This window comes from Mytilus galloprovincialis, chromosome 12 (genome assembly GCF_965363235.1).
Source record: "Mytilus galloprovincialis chromosome 12, xbMytGall1.hap1.1, whole genome shotgun sequence".
In the NCBI taxonomy this organism is placed as follows: domain Eukaryota; kingdom Metazoa; phylum Mollusca; class Bivalvia; order Mytilida; family Mytilidae; genus Mytilus; species Mytilus galloprovincialis.
The window spans coordinates 56,020,534-56,039,606 of NC_134849.1; the positions used below are offsets into that span (position 1 = coordinate 56,020,534).

Here is a 19,073-nt window from a genome sequence, read left to right on the forward strand (position 1 = left end):
ACCAATCCATAATATCTAGTCATCATATCTAAAGGGGTATATAGGGGCAGATCGAGGCAGGTGAGCCCCTTATGGAGTTTCATTGATGGTCAATTTTTAAGTCCTCAGATAACTCCTACATGGTCTTGAAAGGGCCCTCTCCTTTTTCAAAATTCTGGATCTGCACCAGATATCTATGATTTTGCAGCCACAGTGCACATAATTTATCAATTTGAAAACAATATCAGATAGAGTTGTAAAAAAGATGGGAGAGTTCAATCAGCATTGTGCCTTATAATATTCCAGACAACCAGACTACCATGATGTACAGAAGTGTTTAATATATTTATAGATGATTAGGTGATATACTATGTATTAATGCAATTAGCATAGATTGCTCTGATAACTCACTGTAATGTTTTTATTGCTCCACAGATATTACACAGTTGTGCAAGAACATAGATAACAAGTATGTTAAAATAAAAAATATAGTTTAAGAAAGGTAATATGATATCAAAAGAATTGTACAAGTTATGAAAGTGTAGAAAAATATTGAAACAATATTAGCGGAGAGCAGCACCTGCATACGGGGTATATATCTCCCAATTGATACGATATTCCCGTGCTTGCATTTCCTATCATGATTTTCTTGATAGAGGTTTGCTGCTCACACGGAATCCATTATTAATCCAAGAGTTCCAAATGGTGAAGTTGAAATCATCCCTTCGTAAATTTTACGGACGCCATCACGAGTTGGTTGACCGTTATGGAATAACCGTTTCACAAATGATATCGGATATGTTCCTTACGTCGTAACTACAATCCCCTTCCCTTTCATGAATATGACCTACCGAATTAGAATATTTACCGGATTTGTAATCACATAAGCAACACGACGGGTACCACATGTGGAGCAGGATCTGCTTACCCTTCCGGAGCACATGAGATCACCCCTAGTTTTTGGTGGGGTTCGTGTTGTTTTTTCTTTAGTTTTCTATGTTGTGTCGTGTGTACTATTGTTTTTACGTTTGTCTTTTTCGTTTTTAGCCATGGCGTTGTCAGTTTGTTTTGGATTTATGAGTTTGACTGTCCCTTTCGTATCTTTCGTCCCTCTTTTATTACCACTGGGTCGATGTTTCTGCTGGTGGACATTTTATCCCCGAGGACATCATCCGCCCAGTAGCAAAACCACTATTGCATGAACTTACGAAGATCAAACAGCAAACTGGCGCGGACGTCGCTCAGTATAAAAAAGGTCCGAAACAGACGTCACCATGGACACGGTGTCGTCTGATACGGCAGGTGTCCCCTCATCACCAGACATGACAAATATCTCAAACACGACTCATTCAGATCATCGTCCTAGTGACAATAGCAATATTACACATATACAGCCATGTTCAGTTCTCCTTAAAGACATTTTGGTGTTTGATGACACAGTACAACACTGTCGCATTTCAAAATGTGAGACCAAAGGCTGCATTTTTTGTGCTATTTTAATTACAGATGCTGAATTCACTAGCAATTTGACCAAGAAGTCATACTTTACCAGAAGTTACGATGATCTGAATTGTAAATCGATAAATGTCGTCTACGAATTAGAGTGCAACCTTTGCGGATTGGTATACGTCGGTGAAACGAAAGGAAGGCTTAACAAACGTATGTGCGGTCATAGATCAGACATTAACCTTAATGCTAACGACATTCTATACCAGCATTTCAATCAGCCCGATCATTCCATCGTTTCTATGACAGTTCGCATTATCGAAAATATATACCATAGCTCTAATAATCCTAATCTTTCAACGACTCTCCGTAGACAAAAAGAAAACTACTGGATTAGACAATTGGGAACTGCAACACCTTATAGCTGCAATGACAAAATTGATGGTATGATATTCTATCTAGTCCTTCGTGTAACTCGGTGAATGTGATGAATATTTTCAACTCGACTCCTCGACGTAGACGCAGTCATGGTCATCGTCATTATACATCACCTTCTCTGCATGATGTCTCTATTAATGACTTGCTGCAATTCATACAAAAGCCGTTAGGTATTCATCACATTCGCACGAAACTTTATTCATTACCCCTTTCAAAACTTCATTCTCTGTTCAATTTATGTTTGGAATCCACTGTTACAAACCCTCATTCAAACCAATACAAACTTGAAGCTATAATTTCGGATATTGCAAGTCACAGACTTTTCAAGCCAGTTCGCATTGGAAAAGATGAAAAAGAGAAAAAGTCTTTTCTTAATCTTTCCTTTGCCAACAAAGGTCTCGATGGCGTCAACCTAGGCAATATCCTTCATTATAAATTAGTGCAATCGAAAATACCTCCTTATTTCAAAGACCAGTCTGTACCAATAATTTCTTATACCTATACCAAACCTATTGCAACTAAAATTTTCAATTACAAACGCGTTTTGCAGGATCTCGATATTGACGACTTCAAGTCTAAACCTCCTGATTGCACTTGTGCTAGTTCCAAATTCACATATAATCCTGCTGGCCACGTTATTACCGGTGACCTTAACATTGTTAATAACACTTCTCTACGAAATGTGTTATCGAAAGGTCCCAAATATCGTGAGCCTAAATCCATCAATTGGGAGTTGCAAGAATTTTATTATAATCACTTGAATAAAACGGAACCATACAATTGAATTTAACATTGATGTGAATTATAGATATTTACCTGGAGGCTTTAAATACTACCTGTCATTTGTTTCAGGTAACCATCACAGGCTCGATCACAGGTGGACAATATAACACAACAATGGATTTATGATATTTGTTTGTTAGTTGACCTACAAGTGTATTCTGTTGGCCCTAAGTAAACAGATTTCAATGTATGACGGAGTACTAGTTTAATATCTTATAGAACAGAGGAATATTGTCCCATGCAGGTAAGTTTTAAATATTGATCAGGAAATTTAGTGGTACCGATTTTCTTATTTTACCCTGCTAGAAATGTAGTTTGTAAGCAAAGAAAGAGTTAGCTGTGGTACCAAAGTGCATATGAAGTTGAGTCACGATCCTTTTTTTCAGCCCGTTTTGGGAAATGGCTGAAAGCACTTGTAACAGCCTCTACTTAAACGTTGTTTAAATGGATGTCAACTTAAAAGCTGTAAAATGTTTTAAGTTTTTGTCAAAGGAGAAAGATGGGATAGGATCCATATAATTGCAGCTGACTTTATAAACATGTACTTATAGTGTTTTGGAAATGATTTAAAAAAGAAAATAGTTTGTTAGTAGAATGAGATGAATTGGAAATAAAGGATAAAATAATATATGTATTCCTAACAGAAAATCAATAGATAACTTGTAGCATTTTCCTCTATAATACGTTGACCCTTTAATACAGATTTCTAAAGGTTTGATGCAAATATATAGCGATTGGCGAACCTTCCTTTAAATGGTCAAAAGGAAGACATTCAAATGTACGAGATTTAAATCAAATTAAAATCTTATGTTAACCATTGAGGTATGAACAAGTCTAAATACCAACAAACTGATAACTTCATTAATTCAAACAAGTAACGCACTGGCACATGTAGTACCGTATAGTCCGGCCGATCGGTGAAAAAAATGCTCAAATAATGAGGAAAGCACCAATTTTTGCATGATGGTACATTTTTGTGTACTGAGTAATATTAGCTATGGACCCACCCTCAAAATTCAATATGGCGGTTTATATCAAAATGGCTGCCGTACGTTCTAAAATATTTTCCAGTATTGCACACAACACAGTGGACTTGATGATGGGTGCACAAAAATCAACATATTTGAATGACTTGGTGTACTTAGCAAAATTTTGTTTTGATCTATTTTTGAAATACAAAAAGGCGGCTATTTTCAATATGGCCGCCATGAAAAATAAGCAAATATTCATTATTGAGAATTGACCGGAATATAAGCATTTTATTGATGTATAGTGTCATTTGGTATATGTCCCCGTTCTGTCCTTTCTGATTTTGCCATGCTTGTCATTTCATACACAAAGTAGTAGCTTTCATAAAAAGCTGCGGTAGTAGCTTTCATAAAAAGCTGCAGTAGTACTTTTCATTAAAAGCTGCACTATTTGTTGTCTTAGGTCACACATAAAAGCTGTGATTTGGGATTTATCTGCCTAAAGATAATATTCAGTGCCTATCTTATCTCTTGGGTCGCAATATTTTCCAATTTGATACATCAAACTGTGAATTGAGAATCAGTTAAACACATATCAGTGAAAATGGCAGGAATTGAGGACAAAAAGGACAAGAACGTACAATGAAATGGCCGAAACTGAATCACTTGGGGATATGGAGAAACCCACAGCTGAAGACGCTTTAACAGAGGACAGCTCAGAAATGACTATTAAACAATTGTACCAAGAATATTTAGCAGATAGAAAATCAAATGCTCAAAGAACAGCTGAGATTAACCGCAATATAAAACAGAGCGAAGCGCGAATATATTACGTTTCAAGCTGAACAAAAAAGGGCAACGAATATATTAATAAAAAACAGATGAAAGCAATATCTCAGAAACTTCAGCAGTCTGAAGACAGGATAGACCACAAGTCTAGTAATAATTGCTTGGCGGAATTGATGGTCAGACCAATAAGATATTCAATGTTGTGGTGAGACGAATGGACACGCTGACAACAACTGAGGAAGAGATACAGTTCTATCTAAAAGTGAATTTGAACAGCAGGGTACCTTCCAACAACTGGCATTTGTTGTAAATGAATCAGTGGACAATTGAAATAAAGTAGTTAATATTTCTGCAATGGAAACATCATCTAAGCCAAAATTTGACCTTAGCCAGTACAACGCAAATTTACCAAAAGTACACAACAAAATCCATGCCGTGGGTCTTTCCCCAATTGTAGTGATCGCATGAACCATTAACCGCGCCAACTCTGTTGAAGGTGTCTTCACCTTAAGACAAAATTCCTATGTCAGGGCCCTTGGCTCGCGTGAGACAGTTCAAATTATTCAACAACAGTCTCCATTTAAGAACATACTATAAACCTCTAGTACTAATCAAGGATACCAGTCAAAGGCTTATGTGTCTTCTTACGCACACTAACCATCTACTATGAGTCAATAATGTTTGGTTCAGATCAGCACACCATTACAGAAACAATTTTCTGCAAGTGGATTCTATTAAGTTTCTCGAATGCTAAATGCAGTGCCTACTTACGATATCATCTCCGTCGAGTCAATGGCAAATCCCACATTTACCACCTCGTCCGCTTCTGGGGCTCTTATATGCTTCCCATAACAGCAAGTTGACTCCATTGACCGATCCAGGAAAGGGCAGAAGAAACAAAAAGAGTGTGGCATCACCTCTTTTTCAGACTCCTCACTGGAGAGAGAATATATCCGATGGCAAGAAAATATTTGTGCAAGGGACCGGAGCCGAAGCCCACAGCTGCCAAAAATGCAAAAACTCAATTGAAGAGGATCCATCACTTGGGAGGCGTTCATTTACCAATTTGAACGAACTGCCGGTAAATGACAATGGGAAATCAAGAAAAATGTGTGTAGGCCCCAGATTGCCAGGCCGATGTTGGCTTTGAGTACGCTCGCATGGTAAACACAGATGATGATTCCAAGGCCTTAAAAAAGCATTCATTTAGAGCATCGCTTCAACAAGAAAGACGATCAAACCAGATTGGAACCAATAGTTATCAAAGGTACCAGGATTATAATTTAATACGCCAGACGCGCGTTTCGTCTACACAAGACTCATCAGTGACGCTCTTATCAAAATATTTATCAAGCCAAACAAGTAAAAAGTTGAAAAGCATTGAGGATCAAAAATTCCAAAAAATTGTGCCAAATATGGCTAAGATAAACTATGCCTGGGATAAGAAAATCCTTAGTTTTTCGAAAATTCAAAGTTTTGTAAACAGTAAATTTATAAAAATGACAACATTATTGATATTCATGTCAACACCGAAGTGTTGACTACTGGACTGGTGATACCCTTGGGGACGAAACGTCCACCAGCAGTGGCATCGACCCAGTGGTGTAAATAGTTATCAAAGGTACCAGGATTATAATTTAATACGCAAGACGCGCGTTTCGTCTACACAAGACTCATCAGTGACGCTCTTATCAAAATATTTATAAAGCCAAACAAGTAAAAAGTTGAAGAGCATTGAGGATAAAAAATTCCAAACAACTGTGCCAAATACGGCTAAGGTAATCTATGCCTGGGATAAGAAAATCCTTAGTTTTTCGAAAATTCAAAGTTTTGTAAACAGGAAATTTATAAAAATGACAACATTATTGATATTCATGTCAACATCGAAGTGTTGACTACTGGGCTGGTGATACCCTCGTGGACGAAACGTCCACCAGCAGTGGCATCGACCCAGTGGTGTAAATAGTTATCAAAGGTACCAGGATTATAATTTAATACGCCAGAAAAGAGCCATTAACAGACGATATTATACTTAGGCTAGTTATTTTGGACACACTGATCGCAGTGATAAACCTGAGTACTCCCACAATTACCATCAACAATAAAGAGATAAATGCCAAATGATAAATGCGCCATTTGGTAATAGTGGAAACGAGATTTTAACTCAGCTAGTTTGCATGAAACGAACCATTACAGTTCCGCCAAATTCAAACATGGCTGTTACCATTGAATCTAATAAAAGTGCTGACCAGGAGTGCATTTTAGGACCATGCTCGCTGAAATGTTGCAAATCAGGTTACGCACGTAGTTGGAAAGGGAAATAGTTGCCCCTTAACCATTTTAAATGATGTCAATCGTCTAATCCGCTTGAAGAAAGGAAAGGTACACCTATTGTTTACATAGAATAATTTGACGATGTAGTGGGTACGGCAGATAAAAACGCGATAAGTGACGTAAAACGTGGCATTGAAGAGATGCGAGACAAGGTGCCCTCGGCACTGCCTCCAAGTTCAGATGAGTTACCTACTATTTCACCACATTTAACCGACCTATATTTACGTCAATCGACTCGTTTCAACCTATTTCATTCCAACCATTAAAACTGAAAGCGTTTAAAGAACAATTACAATAACATGTAACATATTGATTAACATTTTGAATTTCACTATTTGTTTTTGTATATGCAGCCATATTTGCAACTTATGTCTTATAGAAATACCCACATTGTTTGTTTTATACTTTAGAATTAATTGATAACAAATTCAAGAACATGAAGTCCATTTTTAAAGAATCATTACTTTAATTTCCGAAATTATATAGAATACCTTTAGGACAATCTTTATACCGTTTTTCTGCCATCTTGAAAATGGCAGCCATATTGGATTTTTCAGAGTGGGTCCATAGCTAAAATCAAAGGGTATATAACCAAGAACTACTATGCAAAGTTTCATGCTTTCCTCATCAAGTGAGCAATTCTGCTCTATATCTGCACTAATCAGCCGGACTAGTATACAAATAAACAGATAGAAGATACAGTATAAGTATACAGAAAACATAATCCAACACAAAAATATATATGTAGAGGAGTAAAATTATGGAATATTTTCTTTATCCGTTATTATATAAAATGTTTTCAATGTCTAAAACCTGATTTTCATTATCTAAAATTATACAACCTAAACATTGCTTGTATTGTACATTATGTAATTGCAAAGTTTATATTTGTTGAAGGCTATATATGGGCCTTTAGTTGCTGACTAAAATTTCTGGTCATTTTGTCACCGTTTGATAATTGTCTCATCGGCAATCATACCACTTCTGCTTATTTTCATATTCTCAAAATATCAGCAATCTTTAGCCTTGTTTACTTTTACATATATCATGTTCCCTTCACCATGTTCACCATCAAAGGAGTTTTATTTAGGAATCTTTTGAATAAACTAAAATGGTGACAGAATAAAGTAACATGTGCTATGACCCACAGAGTTAATGATTTTATAGGTCATATTTGGAATGTGCTGCACTACGATCATTTGTATGCAGAAATGTGCAGTTATCAGATAGAACTAAAGTGTAAAAGTCTTTACATAAAGTATAAAGACAAAAAGACACATCTGTTTTTCATCACTATAGATAAAGACTGATATGAATTTCAAACAATGTCTACAATAAAATTAGATATGAAATTTCAGTCCCTATTTGAAATATGAATACTACATTGTAGCTGTGCATTTTGAATTTATTGTTGCAATTGACATTCAGGAAGTTTCAAGTCCCTACCATACAGTTGATAAGCCTGTACATTGCTCTAGATTATATGGTCAGGCTCCTACCACCTTAACATTTCTTTAGCAAGTCAGGCTCCTACTGTCTTTACAGTCTTTAATAAACATCTAGAGGTCACTTTTTGACCTTTAAACAATGTGAAGGTCTTTTGATTATCCTGTAGATCTACCATTGGTCCCAGGATTTAAATTACAAAAGTATTGTAAAAAATTGTCTGCACAATTGCATGTGAAAACCATATGTTTATATAAATAGTATATCTTGGAGAATTCTTAGAGCTGTTATAAGCATGCATTAGTAGTAATTAGTTATCAAAGGTACCAGGATTATAATTTAGTACGCCAGACGCGCGTTTCGTCTACATAAGACTCATCAGGATATGAGCGTCACCCCCCCCCCCCGCACCACCCCCGCCCCCTTTTTCCCCTCTAAGTCCAGATACATCTAATCATGACGTTCTTTGATGCTATATCATTTTTTTTTACTTTACTGGCAAACAAGAAAGAGGATAAAAAACCTTCCGAGACTTTATAGTTATTTTGACTAAGCCCCTCTTTGTTGCTACATTTAGAAAAAAATCACCTAATTACGACAGCAGAACCAGACACACACAAGAAGAGACCTGATCTATGATATTCCGGAAATAATTCTTTGAAAAAAAGACAATTCGAGATAAATTGGAACCAGTTACTAACCCATGTTACAACAATAGTCCTTTTGCATAGGACGTACACTGTATAAGGCGAGAAATTCATATTTTAGACTATCTATAATACAAATGTATGTGATTTCATGTCATAATTATTATGCCGCAAATCATTTTACATTTAAGATTCGTTGCTGAGCTTTTTTTACTGTTTCCATCTCCGAATCCCTTAAAAATACTTTTGTTCAAGCCTAACATTAGTTCAATAATTACAATATGTTGTTGCATAAATAATTATGCAGTACATATTTCAAAACAAAGGAGTCGGTTCAGTAAGACCCCTTTTTGGCCCTAAAATATAGCAGTTTTATTAAATTGTGAAAATGTAATCTTTTAGCTATTTACTGGAAAGAAGAAAGCTCGTGCTATCAATGCCTGGAATAAGAAAATCCTTAGTTTTATAATTATAATTTAGTACGCCAGACGCGCGTTTCGTCTACATAAGACTCATCAGTGACGCTCATATCAAAATATTTATAAAGCCAAACAATTACAAAGTTGAAGAGCATTGAGGATCCAAATTCCAAAAAGTTGGGCCAAATACGGCTAAGGAAATCTATGCCTGGAATAAGAAAATCCTTAGTTTTTCGAAAAATTTAAACTTTTGTTAACAGGAAATTTATAAAAAAAAATGACCACATTATTGATATTCATGTCAACACCGAAGTGTTGACTACTGGGCTGGTGATACCCTCGGGGACGAAACGTCCACCAGCAGTGGCATCGACCCAGTGGTGTAAATAGTTATCAAAGGTACCAGGATTATAATTTAGTACGCCAGACGCGCGTTTCGTCTACATAAGACTCATCAGTGACGCTCATATTAAAATATTTATAAAGCCAAACAATTACAAAGTTAAAGAGCATTGAGGATCCAAAATTCCAAAAAGTTGTGCCAAATACGGCTAAGGAAATCTATGCCTGGAATAAGAAAATCCTTAGTTTTTCGAAAAATTTAAACTTTTGTTAACAGGAAATTTATAAAAAAAATGACCACATTATTGATATTCATGTCAACACCGAAGTGTTGACTACTGGGCTGGTGATACCCTCGGGGACGAAACGTCCACCAGCAGTGGCATCGACCCAGTGGTGTAAATAGTTATCAAAGGTTCCAGGATTATAATTTAGTATGCCAGACGCGCATTTCGTCTACATAAACCTCATCAGTGACGCTCATATCAAAATATTTATAAAGCCAAACAATTACAAAGTTGAAGAGCATTGAGGATCCGAAATTCCAAAAAGTTGTGCCAAATACGGCTAAGGAAATCTATGCCTGGAATAAGAAAATCCTTAGTTTTTCGAAAAATTTAAACTTTTGTTAACAGGAAATTTATAAAAAAAATGACCACATTATTGATATTCATGTCAACACCGAAGTGTTGACTACTGGGCTGGTGATACCCTCGGGGACGAAACGTCCACCAGCAGTGGCATCGACCCAGTGGTGTAAATAGTTATCAAAGGTTCCAGGATTATAATTTAGTATGCCAGACGCGCATTTCGTCTACATAAGACTCATCAGTGACGCTCATATCAAAATATTTATAAAGCCAAACAATTACAAAGTTGAAGAGCATTGAGGATCCGAAATTCCAAAAAGTTGTGCCAAATACGGCTAAGGAAATCTATGCCTGGAATAAGAAAATCCTTAGTTTTTCGAAAAATTTAAACTTTTGTTAACAGGAAATTTATAAAAAAAAAATGACCACATTATTGATATTCATGTCAACACCGAAGTGTTGACTACTGGGCTGGTGATACCCTCGAGGACGAAACGTCCACCATCAGTGGCATCGACCCAGTGGTGTAAACAGTTATCAAAGGTACTAGGATTATAATTTAGTAACTTATTTAAGAGGTAGGATATTCTTTTCTAAGGGTTGGGTTTAGGTATGGAGTTAAGTAAGCGTTTAGTTATAAGAATTCCCGTCCGTTTTCGATGGTATACCGTTCTCTTTTAATTGTGTGACATCACTCATAGTGCCCATCTTGGAGGATAGCCTGGTCCAACATTAAGGTATAGCGTCCAGGGTTTAAGTTAAAAAATATGGTGTCGGCGTCCGAGTCACATGGTACAACCCTTTGGTTTGCGTCCCGATTTCACAGTCAAATATGGTGTTCGCGTTAAGGCCAAAGTATGGCGTCGGTGTCCGCGTTAAGGGCCAGATAAGGTGTCGGCGTCAGCGTTAATGCCCAAATATGGCGTCGGCGTCCGCGCCCGAGTTTTAGGGCTCATATTGTCCGACGGACACTATTTAGGGCGTTCCATATGATTGTGCTAAATATTTATTTTGATGTTGCTATTAAGAACTTCTACATTTAAATTTCTCACCTAAACATGACATCGATTATAAACACTTTATTTATTTTTATCACTTTAGTTTATATGATTACAATCGCTTTATCTATTTTTCAAATGACATTTTAATCCTATTATTTTTACATGTGCATCTATCTATGATACCGCCCACTGGATTGAGTTACAGATATATCTGATAAACTGATTAATATAAATAGTTTATCTTGGATAATTCTTACAGTAGTTATACGCATGTCTTAGTAGTGACATATTAAAGAGGTAGAATATATCTTTCAGAATTATCATAGACTGATAATCTAAGGATTGGGTTTAGGTTAGATTTAGCTTTAGTAGGGTGTGACATCACTAGTGTCAACCTTTTATAATATGGCGTCGGCGTCTGAGTCACATGGTACAACCCTTAGATTCGTGTCCCGTTTTCATGGTCAAAAATGGCGTCCGCGTTAAGGCCCACATATGGCATCAGCGTCCGTACCCAGTTCAAATGTGACGTCAGCGTCCGCGTCCGAAGTTCAGGGCTTAGACTGAGCGACAAACACTACTACAGTAACTGCCTTATGGTACTTCCTTCTTTATTATGATGAGGTTTTTCTTTATTATAATGAGATTTCTATTATCATGATGAGCTTTTTCTCTATTATGATGAGGTCTTTCTCCATTATGATTGGGTTTTTCTCTATTAAGATGAGGTTTTCTTTATTATGATTAGGGTTTCCTTTATCATGATGAGGTTTTTCTCTATGATGGTGAGTTTTTTTTAGTATGATGCGCCTAATACCCAAACAGTTCCCATGTCGTTGCACTCCCAGATACTATATTTGATGATGTGCCAGAGCTTGTCCAGTCACAACTATCTCACCAACGAGTAAGTTTTACCCATTATATGATAGCTCGTGCCACAGCTAGTCTTGTTACAACTATCTCGCCTACGAGTAATGTTTACCCATTATATGATAGCTTGTGCCACAGCAAGTCCAGTTACAATTGGCTCACTTAGGGCATTTTGCAAGGGATAAGTTTGACCCATTATGTTAACTTGTGATACAACCAGTCCAGACATAACTATTTCACAAATCGGTAAATATTCCTCATTAAATGTCATCTTCTGCAACAGCTAGTCCAATCAAACATATTTCACAAACGGGTGAGTATTTCTTATTAATTGTCAGTTCTGCTTTAGCAAGTCAAGTAACAACTATCTGACCAACAGGTAAGTTTGCCAATACGTATTCCTCATTTAATATCAGCGCGTGCTAAGCTAGTCCAGTCACAGAGGAAGAAGTATACTTAACAACAAAATTATTTTCATTTAACTGTGTATATTATGACGTATTTTTTTCAAGGTTGATGTTATTCTAAAATTGTTTTACATTTCACAGCGATTTTATCAGTGTTTAATACTTTCACTTTAATTATTTATCCTTTATTTTTATTAACTATGTGTTTACATTGTATCATATATTAAATGTATTCGTTCTTTGTGTGTTAATTTGTATTACTACGTTTTTTTATTGAGTTCAGCCATTCAAATTGACATTTTATAGTATGTATTTTTATGTTTTGAAGTTATACTTTTGTTTCAGAAAAGGGAGAAGGTTTGGTACCATTAAAACGTTTAATCCCGCTGCAATTGTTTGCACCTGTCCTAAGTCAGGAATCTTTTGTTTTATACAGATAAGTTTTCCCGTTTGAATGGTTTTACACTAGTAATTGTATGGATCCTGTTTAACTTGCTATTCCGTGTGAGCCTAAGCTCCGTGTTCAAGGCCGTAAATTGACCTATAATGGTTTACTTTTATAAATTGTTATTTGGATGGAGAGTTGTCTCATTGGCACTCATACCACATCTTCATGTATTTAAACTAACAGATAAGTTTGCAATTGGCACATCATGTGGGACAAACTTACCCGTTGTCGAGATAGTTTTGACAAGACTGGCTGTGGCACAAGCAATCATATAATGAATAATCATTTCTCGTCTGTGAGATAATAAAGAAAAACCTGATCATAATAAAGAAAACCCTCATATAATAGAGAAACCCTCATCATAATAGAGAAAACCCTTATCATAATAGAGAAAAACCTTATCAAAATGGAGAAAAAGATTATCATAATAAAGAAAAAGATCATCATAATAAAGAAAAAGCTCATCATAATAATGAAAAACCTCATCATAATAAAGAAAAAAAGACATAATGATAAAGAAAAACCTCATCATGATAAAGAAGAAAGTATCATAAGGCAGTTACGGCGTTCCATACAATAAATCTTTCGAAAATGTTCATTATTATGAAATGATGTTAAACGTAGTCAATGGTGATTTCGTTACTGTTTACAATTATTTGTAGGTGTGTTGTCCTTCGTTACTGCATGCATAGCATACCCAACTATATCAGTCATATTCAGGACCGATAACTCTGTCGATAAATATTGTCGGGTATACAATGTTGTTGAAATCAGAGCAATTTAGTTATATGTCTCTGTTAAAGTGTATGCAATAACATTTTTTTAATTAAACAAGTTTAACTTTATATCGATTTATTGAATGCCTGTTTTTGCTTAAAATAGTGAATTAAAAAAATAAATAATAAAATCGTATTCAATGAAATCTCGTTTAATGTTCTACGAAATAAAACAAACTCCATTTAAATTAAAATTTGAATCAAAATATTTCTTTAAAATAATTATAGAAACATAAATATTAATTTGATTATCTTTTAAAGCAAAATATATTTTTTTTAAATATTTTTTTTATAATATTCATATATTCTTAAATTTATTATGATACACAGGATGTTTAATGTGGTATCAGGTCCGTTCGCGCCTAATATACTTTCGCACCCTACATGTTCGCACCTCGCACATTCGCACCCAAGGTCCGTTCGCACTCTACACGTTCGCGCCCAATTTTAATTCAAATTCGAGTTGAATAATTGGAAAATCATGATTGTTGTTTTTAATTGCTTTCGTGTAAATACTGAATGTATTTATAGCTTGGTATGAGTAAAAGATGGAAGATTTTAAATGAAAAACACAAAAGATAATTGTTTTTAACAGCTTGGTCCCTTTGATCTGAAATAATGAAACAATACACTATTATATATTACTATACATGATAACATTTAATCAACACACAAAAAAAAAAAGAAACGTAGTCAGAATCTCACTTCATTTTGAAACAAGTCAATGAAACAAAAGTTATAGCAATACACTAACCAAAACATGATAAACAGTTATTCAACACAAAATAAAACGTTGACAGAATCCCACTTTATTTAGAAAGGAATATAAAAAAATTTAACCATACACTATCAAAAACATGATTAAGATTTATTCAACACAAAAAAAAAATGCTGTCTCACTTTATTTTGAGACCATGAAAACAATTATACTTATAAGAATACTACTTGCCAAAACTTGATTACAAAGTTATTAAACACAAAACCAATTAAAATTGGGCGCGAACATGTAGGGTGCGAAAATGAAAGGGGGCGAACATGAGTGGGTGCGAACGTGAATGGGCGCGAACGGACTCGGATTCGTTTAATGTCACCTGGTTGCTTTTGGTTTGCACGTCTACCTCACAATATATTGTTATGTAACATTACATACCAAGTCAGAGTTCACCTGTTCGTCAAGTGATGGGATAGAATATTTATCTATAATAATTGTTGGGATTTCTTTTATCTCTTGAGACGTAAATATTTTTTTGTTCTAAAAGGAACGTATAAATATATTTCTAAAGAAAGATAAATTACACAGAAAACAGGAAAAACCCCTTTAAAAAAAAAGAAGAGAAAAAAAAATTATTATCAATTTTATTGTTAACTATTTTCTGGTAACAGTATATCCTGGATATCTGTCAAAATAAAATGTTCCTATATCACACTTAAAATAATATTTTTTTCATCAAGAAATTTTTAAATCAATCATATCGAAATTATCACCAAAGTAAATAACAGAAACATCAGATATTCTACATTGAAAATAAAATTTAATCAAGGAAAGTCTTACTATACAAATCCTTGATTTGATGCAACATTTCCATATGGTAAACGGACAGAAAGTCACCAGTCATTTTTTTCTGACATTTTTTTTTTAACAAAAAACGATTATTTCTACAAAAATATTTTTGTATTTCTCTTGAACTATTGTATAAAATCTAACTTTATAAACAAAATTTTTCAAAAAATATCGAAGTATTTCAAATAATTGTTAACAAATAAAATGTCAAAGTGGGTTGGCACTTAAATGGCTTCATGGTGTTAAGAAATCTTTCTTTTGCATGATATACTTAATTGATTTGCAAAGTTTATTTTTATTAACGGAATGTCTGTATTTGTTGTACACGTAGACATGGGTATAGGTACATTTAGCATTGAGTCAATGGAGAAATAACACGAAAAAGTACATGTTTTTACGATTCTCCAGTTACAGAATTTAATCAAAAACATCAAAAAACATATTTTGATAGAAATATATTTAAATATCAAGGATTGATTTGCAAAAGTTAGAAAATGGGTCAGGTTATATAAGAAAATTTAACTTTATTGAAGCACCTATCTATTTTATATGGGGCAATATAATACAAAATTCCGGCTAGTATACGTCACAAAATTCACGTGATGTCTGACTTATGTGGATATGGTTAACAATCATAAATGTTTTGTATGGATAATTTCTAAAAAATAAAGTTATTTTTATTAACAGGTCAAGGAAATCTTTTGTCTAAACTTTATGAAAATTAAACGAGCCAAATCTATTTTAGTCGAAATGTTGAGTACCCACTTAAGTTATAAATTCGTCCCAATCTAAATAGCGTGCCAATATTTTCCAGTTTTCCTTAACGTTGTATGGTGGCATTATAATTCATTTTTTAGTACCTAATGATGAATGCTTTATACAAACTATGAGCGATATAAGTCTACGGTTACTTGACCATGTTAACCGTATGTCGACAACAATAATAAACGCCAATAATTCTTGTTACTTTAAAATATGAAATCAAAATAAAATTGGGACTGGAAGTGGGGAATGTATCAAATAGACAACAATGGGACATTTTACACATAGTGATTGACGAAATAGATAAAAGCCAAAGTTTACTCGTGAATTGTTTAAAACCTTTTGCATATACTTCATATAGCCAAAAATATTTTTACAAAGATTTTCTGAAAGAGGTAGTGTTCCCCTGATTTTTTTTTCCATACCAGTATAATTTCAATATTTTCTAAATTTCAAAGTATCATAAAGTGAAATATGTTTTTCAAGGTTATGAAAATTGATCTGTTTATTTTCGTGTGATTCAATCATAAATGCATAAAGATGGCTAAAACATTTAATATTATTGATTTTGAACATTATAGAGTATCTTTAAAAAATCTTTTTTGCTGTTGTTGATGTATAATGTTAACTGCTTATTCCGTATTCCTAAGACACAAGTATTCAGACGGTAAATAACGTGTTGTTAAACCTATACTAACATATTTGTACATTGGTGTGAAAATGTTAAGGTTTTATGACCGACAAATGATATAAGTCTGTTAGGGTGAACAGAACAACTTTAATTCCATGTTCCCAAAAAACGAATTTAAGTATTATTTTTTTCTACAGGAACAATGAACTCGTCAAGCAATAGAAATCGTAAAAACTGCAATGGAACCATCGATGGTAAAGCATGTACCAAATCCTTAAGTTGTAGCATACGGTTTTGCTCCGATTGTGGAAAAGAAAATCCCTTATACTCAACAGGTTATATTTGTTTTATTCTTCATAATTTATAAAACTTTTCTTTACGTTTCAATATCAAGTGTTAAAAAATTTGCATGTTGCAGATATTGATTTTTATTAATTATCTAATTACTACCACAACTTTATATAAATAAGTATTATAGGGTTATTGCATGACTATTGGGGAATATTGTCCCGAGTAGAATTTTATATTGCACGAGCTTGTGAGTGCAATATATGTTCTACGAGGGACAATATATATTCCCCAATATTCATGCAATAACCCTATAATACTTATTTATATAAAGTTGTGGTAGTAATTAGATTTAGATTTATTTCAAACAATAGACTAGCATGACTATTTAATGATAATTTTTAACATTCAAATAGCTTCTGCAATATCAGCTTCGGAAACTGATTCCAACAGCAAAACTGGTCACAACACAGACACCAGTGTATCAGACGATGATGAATTTGAGGATGCCGTTGATAGCCAGAATATTGGTAAATTACAGTTGCATTACTCTACCATTGTATCTTTTTATTTTATATTTTTAATTTTATTTTGATTTATATTATTTCATATTTTGTCATCAAGATCCCACTTACATACCTGCATCTCTATCCAAGACCTACCTTGATGTCTACGTATTTGGGTTTTTATACACCCTCATTGCATACCTTAAAATCGGATCAAAATCTTTGAAAGCAATTTAAACAGAACAATACGTATTAAAGATATTTTGAAGAGGGGTATTGTGTTGTGTATTCCACCAATGATGATTATTCGTTGTAATATAATTACAAGTACTCATTTATGTTTGGAAAAAAAAATCACTTACATGTACATTTCTACAAATTATCGAACTTTCGTACTTATTTTGACTTCTTCTAATTCAAACTTAAGAAATAATCATGTTTCATATACTACTTGCAATTTATTAAGTAAAGGATTTCGCGACCACAAATGGCTTTAAACCTTTTAGCCCCAGTCACACAATCACGTTTTACTTTGTTTAAAATGCTACGTTTCAACTACGTTTTGAATAAAAATGTCCCGTTGTTTTGAAAGCTAGGTTTTATTAGGTTTGTGCTCCGTTCTTATCACGGTTTGCGAGGTATGAGTATGTGTAGACCCACGTTTCAACTGCACATTGATGTCCAAACTAAATATGGACATTTTTACCACGTGTTAGATTGTGGTTTGTCATTACGTCGTTGTCATTACCGAACGTGACTTATTCCCGAATCTGACTGTTTTGATGAGTGTGAATTCGTATTGCTTTAAGACGTAGCACGGTACTTTTCCATCACAAATTATTTTGTTGGGTTTTGATGTTGTGTGTGCTGTTGTCATCGGATTTTGTGAAATGTCTTAACGTTTGTAGTTGTAAATCGTATTTTTTTCTGTTGTATTCGTGTGTTGTGTTGGGGATAACTATTCATCCAGTTCATTTGGTAGATTTAATTTTGGATCAACGAAATTTACACAATATATTTGGTTTGCAGTTTGATCAGAAGAAACACCAACAAAGCTAGATATAACAATTAATTATCTAATAACTACTACAATTAAATATTAATTAGTATTATAACTGTCACTGTTATTAATATAAGTTAGATAAGTCATACAAATCTAATCTTGAATTTCGTTCTTTTCGGAACACGTTTTAGAAATTTAAAAGGGGCGTGTCTTTGTGCGTTGCATTGCCTATGGCTAACAGGGCTATAATTTTGTAATGTATTCGTTTTTATTCTATAGCTAGTCACCACTTCAGTTTAATCATATATATCTATTATATAGTCATTTTATAAAATTACTGTTTGCAAAACTATGTATTATTCTTGATAATAATGAAGTTTTTGTCCTAGGGGTATAAATCTGCCTTCACAACTTTTTTGGAACTTTTGGTCCTTGGAGATCTTCAACTTTATAGTTGCTATGGCTTTCAAACTTTTCACATCTGATCATAGTTTTGTGTTGACGTAGCGCGCGTCTGGCGTATAATTTTTTTTTAACCTGTTACCTTTTGACGGCGATTATTCGTTTGTCCTACATTTTCTCCCATCTATCTGTTTATTTATTGTAACCCTGTCGTGTAATGTTGTCATTTTAATGTTA

General features: G+C 34.1%; 1 protein-coding gene across 2 annotated transcripts in view; it reads left to right on the forward strand.

The window, feature by feature from the left end:
• Nucleotides 1–19,073, forward strand: part of LOC143055557 (interferon-gamma-inducible GTPase 10-like) — a 67,144-nt gene that overhangs the window by 16,219 nt on the left and 31,852 nt on the right. For both annotated transcript variants that reach the window (XM_076228711.1, XM_076228712.1), the window contains exons 2-5: nt 415–448; nt 2,716–2,890; nt 16,835–16,972; nt 17,342–17,455. In XM_076228711.1, the coding sequence (XP_076084826.1) occupies nt 16,840–16,972; nt 17,342–17,455 (247 nt within the window). In that variant the 5' untranslated portion in view covers nt 415–448; nt 2,716–2,890; nt 16,835–16,839. The remainder of the gene's footprint in view (nt 1–414; nt 449–2,715; nt 2,891–16,834; nt 16,973–17,341; nt 17,456–19,073) is intronic.